This window comes from Molossus molossus, unplaced genomic scaffold, assembly GCF_014108415.1.
Source record: "Molossus molossus isolate mMolMol1 unplaced genomic scaffold, mMolMol1.p scaffold_m16_p_1, whole genome shotgun sequence".
NCBI classification, from domain to species: Eukaryota; Metazoa; Chordata; class Mammalia; order Chiroptera; family Molossidae; genus Molossus; species Molossus molossus.
Window position 1 is genome coordinate 67264754 of NW_023425344.1, and position 8981 is coordinate 67273734.

The window sequence follows — 8981 nt, forward strand, 5'->3', positions numbered from 1 at the left end:
AAAAGTAAATATTTCTTCTCATTAGTTCCTTCAAATTTACCTGTCTTGGAAAACTTGTTTTGAGGATTTTGTCAATGGGACTCTTAGCTTTCAGGAAGCCATATATCAAAATATAGTTTATAGCCCGGCCAGTGTGGCTCAGTGGATTGAACCTCATCCCACGCACTGAGAGGTGTCTGTTAGATTCCTGGTCAGGGCACATGTCTGGGCTGTGGGCTCCAACCCCAGTGGGGGCGTGCAGGAGACAGCCAGTCAATGTTTCTCTCTCACACTACTTCTATCACTCTTTCCCTTCCTCTCTCTCTGAAAAATCAATAAAAAACACATTTTGAAAATATATAGCTTATAATAGAGGATGTACCAGCTTTTTCTTGACGTTACCTAGGCTTTTTTTTGTTGTTGCTATTATTCTGATATAGTTACTATAATATTAGTTAGCATGTTGTTACAAGTGAGAGTTTAAAAGATGCTTTTTGCACCAGCCAGAGTAGATCAGTTGGTTGAGCATCATCCTGTGCATCTAAAGGTTGCTGGTTTGGGGCAAATGATTGATGTTTTTCTCTCACATAGATGTTTCTCTCTCTCTCTCTGTCTAAACAATGCCAGGTTCATTGCCTGACCTCTGCACTGGTGACGAAGAGCTGCTGGCTTATTTCTCCAGTAGCTCATATGATTTGTTTGGATCAACGGTTTCCAAGGGAACAGCTAAGCTCCTTGAGAAACAGAACAGGGTATGGCATGGGTAGTCAGTCTGTCTGGGTTGCTCCTGTAGTTTGAAAAGTTGTGCTTTAAAAATATTGAATAATTCCAAAGTCCATACAGTACAAGTTCTCCTCCTTTCTGGGTTCCTGACATTCTTTTATATCATACCTTTTTTAAAAATTGCATTCCCTTCTATGTTTTACACACACAGATGATGGTGAAGAGGGACTGTTAGCACATTTCCTGGTACTGCATCAAGTAAACAGGAATGCTTAGCCTCATTACTGAATATATGTGTCCTTTCTGCTGGAGTAGGAGTGGATGTCATTTAAATTTTATAGCTAGCCCAAACTCTTTTTTTTTTGTACAGATAGAGTGGGAGGGAGAGAGAGGAAGAGAGAGAGAGAGAGAAACATCGATGTGAAAGGGACACATCGAGTGGCCGCCACCCGCACGACCAACCAGGGCCGGGGACAAACTGCAACCGAAGTTCATGCCTTTAGTGGGAACCAAACCCGGGTCTCTCCGGACCGCAGGCCGACGCTCTAACTACTGAGCCAAACCGGCCAGGGCTAGCCCAAACTCTTTACAAAGTTTCATTTTTCATTTCTGAGTTTGAAAACTATCAATCTAAATATAATTGAAATCTAATAAACTGTGTGTATTTTCTATAGTATCATCTAATAAATAAATAAAATGCCTTTAGTATACAATAGGTTTTTCTTTTATTCTTTGCCCTTAGCGGGAACCGAACCCAGGATTTTCTGGACCGATGGCCGACATTCTAACCGCTGAACCAAACCAGCCAGGGCAAAACATTTGTTTTACATATAGGATACTTTGATTTATTATGATTATTATTGTTGTTGTTGATTATATAGAGAACTTGAAAAACCACTCACAACTGTATTTTACTGAGAGATGTTATACATTAAGCACTTGATTCAATCAAGTTGAAACACATGTATTCCCACCAACATCACTGTCCTTGTTCTGCCCATCCCGCTGGGAAGTGCCAGTTAGAAGTTTTGTATGAACTTTTTATGTAGCCATCTCTTGCTGGAGTGGTCCGTCTGGGGTCTCCATGGCAATACTGCTTTTTGGTAGCTTGAATGAAGGTATGGGTTATATTTGTGCTGCACTTCACATTATGCTGCACTAGTTCTAGGCCTTGGGTTATGTTAGGCATGCATTTGAACCCCAAATATTTCCTAAAGTCACTTGGGGATACCCTTGTAAATCACAAAGCTTACAGTGTTAAGGAAATATAAAAAGGCATGAGGTGTTCAGGATATGTGCTAGTGTTTCCTTTTTTATTTTAGAGAAAGAAGAAGAGAGAAGGAGAGGGAGATGGAAACATCAATGAGGGAGAACATCGATTGGCTGTCTCCTGCATGCCCCCCACCAGGGATTTAGCCCAAAACCTGGTCATGTGCCCAGACCGGGAATCAAACCTGTGACCTTTTGGTGCATGAGTCAATGCTCAACCACTGAGCCACACCAACCGGGCTGTTCTGGTGTTTCTATTGGTGGGAATATACAGTGGTTGTATCATTAGAGCAGTCAGGACGATACCTTTGATTGTGTGCAGATGCAGAGAAAGTAAAATCCTTCACAATTAGGATCTTCGAATTAAATGAAATACAGATACATTGTTATTCCTTTCAAACTACAGACAGCCTCAGCTAAGAGAGAAATACACAGGCAAAGAGGACATGGTAAGTGAGTAATGGAAGGAATTTCAAGAAGCCTTGGTCTTAGAAAAAATGTCCACAAGGTTGTAGGAGACTTAAAGAGGTTATTGTCTAGAACTCCTCATGGAATCACTTCACCAGTTCTGACTGTTGGGATTTGCTCTCTGTAGATTTTTTCAGGGCTGTTGGTCAATCTCAGGACCGTTGTGCCTTGGCTGTCATGGCTTCAGTACTTGAGCATCACTCGGTATGGCTGTGCGGTAAGTTTTCCTCTTCTGTCCCTGTGACTAGTCGATTGTTCCCAAGCTAGGAAGAAGCAGAATAAAGCCTGATTATCTCATGTCCGCAGATGTGCACCGTGGAGGTTGCCAGGAACTTTCTTTTAGGAGCAGTGAGGGAGTGTTTACTCGTGAGCCTTGGGTCACCCTGTTGTGTGAGGGAGGTGAAGGGTGGGGGCTCACTCAGAGTTAAGAAGAAAGATTGACAAATTCATATAAAAACAATGTAGTTGTATTTCAATCCTATAAATAAGAAAATAGTTAAGAGGATGAGATGCTAGAATTTGTGTTTTATATTGAAAGGGAAATTAGAAGAAAAATGAAGACTATGTAATGCTCATAGCCATTATTGCCTATAGAATCCAATTAATCAACTCTAAAAAACTGTCTTAATATAGTATAACTGAGTTTCTAACTCCCAAGAATTGTATTTGATTTTGATAACAAAAAAATAAGAACAATACAAAAGATTATTACATAAATAAAAAACAGCCATTTAGTGTCACTGTATCATTTTAATTACAGTGTTTATGAGGTTGTAACATTGGAGAGAGAAGGAAGACTGTGCTATGGGGTCATATAGGCAGAGGTGTGGTCGCTTGGCCAAATATTTTCTTTCCTTTGTATTAGAAGCCACAATCTCACCCTTAGGCTCTTGATTAACAGGAGCAGTCATTTTAGTTGCTCTCCTGTGGCAAAGACTATGAATGTGAAGCTTGGTTTGTTTTCAGAAGGAACAATAAAGATCAAACTAGGAGGATGCTACTTTGGATATTTTGAAATTTCACACAACCTTGCCCACTTGCCCTTGTGTTGTAGGCTTTGCAGCACAATGAATTTTGGGGACAGAACTTCTGCCAGGGACTCAATGTAACCGCAAACACTACCTGTAGCTTTGCAATGTAAGTCTGCATTCAGTGTCATAATGGGTTTGCTTCCTCGGGGGGTATGGTGGGGAAGGCCACTGGGCTTAGCTGGTGTGAGCCCTTCAGGACACTGACTTCTCAGAGACGAAGTTTTCTTATCTGCAAAGTGAGCTGTTGTCCACTAATGCGTATGAACGTATGATGCAACTCTGAGATAGTCTAAAATTGTATTTAGTTTGAAGAACTGTTTTTTATATGCCGTTAGCTTTGAGCCTTTTAAAAGATTTTCTTTGCTGATTTGACTGTGAGTGTGAGATTTGATTTTCAGAACATTTGCTTTTGAAATGAGCTGCTTTGCTATTTCGGCAAGGCCTCACAGTGCCTGCCCTGTGTGGGGTACGTGACGAGTATGGGTCCAACCTTACAGCTTCCTGCGAGTCCAACCCATGGCCCAGAGTATGAGCTGATAGGGCAGCAGCATTGGAAAAGGAGTGAACTGTACAGTCAGGAAACCTCTAGGAAGAGAAGGTTTTCTTATCCTGACCACTACCCCTCTTTTTGACCTGAGAATGACATTTTAGGTGGGGGACAGGGAGACGGCTAAATCCCAAGCGTCGTGCGGCAGTGGTACCAGACAACAACTGTGGCCGTGCCGGGTGCTAATCTAACCCGTGGCGGGGCTCCTCCTGCTCTGCCCCAGCTCCCCCCAAGGCTCCACCTGGTCACTGGGCCTGCTGGTGACGCCTCGTAGCCCAGCACCTGCCATGCTCATTCCGCCCTTGGTGCCAGAGCTGACGGGGTGCCACTGTCGGGAAGGCCTTCCGCACCCCTCTCCTGGGTTCGGAGTTCTCAGCCTGCATTCTTTGTACGGCTGATTTGGGGTAATGAGTTCTAAAAAGAGTTTTCAGCATGTTTGTAAGGGCCTAGCTGTCTCTGTTAAAGCAGAGGTTTGGCCCTTCAGGAGTAAGTGAAAACTTACTTGACAAACATTTCTGCCCTTTGAAGAGAGCAGCTTCATAGATTAGGAGCCAAATGGATCTGGAGAGGAGAGCAACTTGGTTCAAAGTGTGACTCTGTGAACTTGGCCAAGTTCCTTAAACCTTAGTCTCTTCATCTTTTACATGTGTATAATCAACATCCCACTGAGTTGTTTTAGGGGTTAACTGTTATATGCAGGTTGTTTAGCATGGCATCTAGCAGAACTTTAAGTACTAACTGACTGTAAGTGTTACTATATGATGGGATAGTTATTTGTCTTAGTAATCCGTAGGCTTCTTTAAGGAACAGTGCCTATATTGAGTAAAATTGGACAGATGCGAAGAATGCAGTCATAGTCTCTTTCTGTTGAATTTCAGATGCACTGGAGAAGAATTCTTGATGGACCAGGGCATCAGTCTCTCACCTGGGGCCTGTGGCAGCATCATGTAGCCTTGGCAAGCATGACTGTTATCTTCCTTACAGTGCTGACCTAAAATGGTTATTTCTTAACAAATATTCTTAAATTCCTCTTTAATGTACATGATTGATCTACATAGTAAAAAGGGAGCACCCCGGCCAGGTGGCTCAGTTGGTTAGACTGTCATTCTGATACGCCGAGGTTGTAGGTTTGCTCTCTGGTCAGGGCACATACACGAAGCAACCAGTGAATGTATAAATGAGTGGAACAATAGGCCTCTCTCTCTCTCTCAAATCAATCAATAAAAAAATAAAATATAAAAGTAGCATCTTGAGTAAGTATTCAATGAAGTATTTTGTTGTCTTCTTTTAATTTGCCATCGTATTGTTCAGCCAGAATTTCTTTCAACACAACCCTTTGTAGAAATTCCAATGAACTGAATTATAAAAGAACCGAAGTCGTCAACTAGTGATATTATGTACTGTTTGTTAGTTCATCATGAAATAACCAGGAAAATTCTAATTTAATTAATTGACCTAAAAAATTCAGATTGTAGAAACTCATGGAAAGTCACTAACATCTGTTACTTTTCTCATCTTTAAATGGAATAGATGTGCCAGTTGCCCTCCAGCTCCCATATGATATGAACCTATGGTCTGCCATTATCTAATAAACAAGAAATAACAGCCCTGGACGGTTTGGCTCAATAGTTAGAGTGTCAGCTCATGGACCGAAGAGTCACAGGTTTGATTTCGGTCAAAAACGGCACCTACCTCGGTTGTGGTTCAGTCCCCAACCCTGGTCGGGGTCGTGCAGGAGGCAACCAATCGATGAGTTTCTCTCAAATCGATGTTTCTCTCTTTCTCCCTCCTATTCTATCTGAAGACAAATGAAAAAATGTCCTGGGATGAGGATTTAAAAAACAAATGCATTACTGCTTTAGTAGTAATATGAAATCTAAACTGTTGGAAAAATCCAGTGTTATTTATTGGGTAAAAAAGCCATTATGTTGGGAAAGCTGTGGTAAGTCTGGAAAGGTTAGTACAACTTACTGAGATTTCTCTGTGATGGAATCAGAGTATCTCAGGCGTCTTGGCTGGGCTTTGGACTGTAGGTGCAGAGAACCAGGACCTGGTGGCTCACCCTTCCTGTGGTCGTTCAGCGGTTATGTGCATGTCACCTGGGAACGTTGCTGAAATACAGGTGTCGGCCCTGTGAGCCCTGACGCGTCAGTACCTCCAGGGCACCTCCATGAAGAACTGTCCGTGCCAGGAATTCGTAACTTCCAAGAGCCTTCCCAGCTCTGCACATGGTAGATTTATGATACAGTAACAGTTCTAACTGGCCCTGTGCAGGTTTTCTTCTTCCCTCATATACATCTCATTTATTTACACATCGTTTCTTCATTCTAACCTTTACTAGTAATAGGGAAGTGTTTTTTAGCTTCTTTTTTATCAAAGGGTAATGTAGGGAAACGTAGAGTTCAGTGAATTATAAAAGGAACACCCCTGCATCCACCAATCCAGGCCAACAAGTAGACATTACAGCGCACGGAAACCTCCCTCATGCTGTCTATATGGTCCTATTCTAGAGGAGCCCAGCCAGTCATGGGTGACTGATAACATGTTATAACTTAATGATTGTCTCTGAAGTCTGTGAGGATCACCATCTTGAGCTATGGGTCCTACCTGAATCATTAACTTTTTAAACATTCTGTACTTTCAGTCTCATTTTGCATTCCCTTGTGGCAGAACTGTATATCGTTTTGTAATACCTCTTTCTGTACTGTGTCTAAAGAACTTTTATTTTCAATGTAGCAGTGGGATTAGAGAAGGTCTTTGGTTTGAGAGCTCTTCCAAGTCTTTGCAGTATAATTTTTGACATATCCACATTGCATATTCATACTACAACCTGTTTCTGTGTGCACACAGACAAATAATCCAAACAACTTTTATGCACTGCATTCTGAAAGTTATTTTTGAAAATAGGCTTCAAGTAAAGCTATTTTATAGGCCCACCAATATAATAAAGTGAATATGTAATTAATAAATATTTTCAAAAGTGTAACTAAAAAATATTTTTTTTCTTTATTGATTTTAGGGAGAGAGGAAGGGAGAGGGAGAGAGAAAGAGAGAGAAATATCAATGAGAGAAAAGTGATTGGCCACTTCCTGCATGCCCCACACTGGGGATTTGGCCCACAACTTGGGCATGTGCCCTGACCGGGAATCAAATTGGTGACCTCTTGGTGCATGGGTCGACACTCAACCACTGAGACACCCCAGCCTAGCAAAATCGTAATTTTTTCATTTTAGTGTCCTGGCGTGATAAATTATGAAAATTTTCTGGTAATATTACTTTACCTACTTCAGAAATCATAAAGATTAGGTAATTAATACTTAATTTGCATTTTATGTTCCGTTTTCATACATCCTTCCATTCTTTGAATTCCATCTTGCATATATAAAATGAGATTTTTTTTAGTTTTAAAACTTTATGATTGCAATAAAATTTTATGATTGTATTGAATTATTTTTAATTAACTACAAGGAGCTGCCCAAGTACACTTTTTCAATTTCCACTGCATGTCTTGGTGGAAGCCTAATGTTTTTTTTATTTTGAATTGTTACAAAAATATTTTGAATCTTCTATTATGGAGATTTGGACTCAGAGTTGCTAAAATCGAAGAGGCCCTTCTTCCTTCTGTTTGAAAGGTCCGCCTTTCACGTCTCTTGGTTCTGTGTAAACATTTCTTAAAAAATATTTATTTTATTCATTTTTAAAAATAAGTTTTCATTGATTTTTTTAGAGAGAGAGGAAAAGAGAGAGAGATAGAAACATCAGAGCATGTGCCCTGACCCAGAATCGAACCGGGACCTCTCAGTCCACGGGACGATGCTCAATCCACTGAGCCACGCCGGCCAGGCAGTGTTAGTTTTTATTTTTTATACTTTGTTTTGGTGGGAAGGGGCAGGACAGAGGCTACAGCTTGGTTCCTATGGACCAGAGGTGAACTTCAGTGATGGGACTCAATAAGAAACACGTTGTAGTCTGCCTTTTTAAAAACAAACAAAACAAAAAACCGACGATTCTTGACAAACGTAAAAAGGGTTCTTAGCTATACAAGCCAGGGGTGTGAGCCAGATTTGTCCAGCAGGCCCCAGTTTGCAGAGACCCCTGGGGTGAACAGATGTTGCTCCAGCTTCATGTGAAACCATAGTTAAATCTGACAAACCAGATTCCTAAAAAATTTGCTGGCAATTTGATTAAAATAGTTAATTATCAAGATATATTGAGACACTGTTTCTGCAGTGCACCCAGGAGGCTCTGTCAGGCTCTGAGGAATTAATTCACAGTAGCCATCCTGATAAAAAAGATCAAGAGACCAGAGCACCAGTTTGCTAATTTAAACAGTAAAATGTTATGCAGACATTTACTTGTGGCCTTAAGACCCTCAAGTGTGAAACTGAGATAAGAGGATTCTGTGGTAAAGACAGAATTAGGATTTAAGACCAATTCAGACGTCGACTACACCCACAGGAACGTGTGTCAAGCTAACCTGAGTAGTTGCAACACTTCACCTTCACCAAGACACTGCAGGAGATAAGCAGTACCCCCCACCTCACCCTCAAAGGGTTGTGTTTATTCTCAGTGGGACAAAGATACCATGAAAGAAAACCTGGAACCGAACCAACACAGCTACCATCCTGGGGCACCTCCTGGCTTTCCATCACCCCCCCGCCCCCGCCCCCGGACTATAAGATAAAGTTTATTTAGAAAGTCACAGAGGAAGGAAAAGTGAGCCAGCTGGGCATGGGCTCAGGAAACAAGTGACAGAGGCAAAAGAAGGGCCCTTGGAGCTCAGGAGAAAGACAGAGGCAAGGAAAACTCACCTGGGGGCAGGGGGTGAGGAAAGGCTTCGCTTGCTCCATAGAGAGAGTCTGTCTCCCTTTCCACACTCTACACACATTTAAAAGAAAAGTTTGTCTCACATGTCAAATCCAGCTCCACTGCCTGTTTTGAGGGTTGCAGGCTTGATCCCAAAA

The 8981-nt window shown here is 41.6% G+C and overlaps 1 protein-coding gene across 1 annotated transcript; it reads left to right on the forward strand.

Annotated features, from left to right (window-relative positions):
• Nucleotides 1-577: 577 nt before the first annotated feature.
• Nucleotides 578-5201, forward strand: LOC118634981 (broad substrate specificity ATP-binding cassette transporter ABCG2-like). Its single transcript, XM_036269873.1, has 4 exons — nucleotides 578-731; nucleotides 2567-2656; nucleotides 3494-3576; nucleotides 4896-5201. The coding sequence occupies exons 1-4, from the start codon at nucleotides 600-602 to the stop codon at nucleotides 4966-4968; spliced, it is 378 nt and encodes a 125-aa protein (XP_036125766.1). The 5' UTR covers nucleotides 578-599; the 3' UTR covers nucleotides 4969-5201.
• Nucleotides 5202-8981: the final 3780 nt, after the last annotated feature.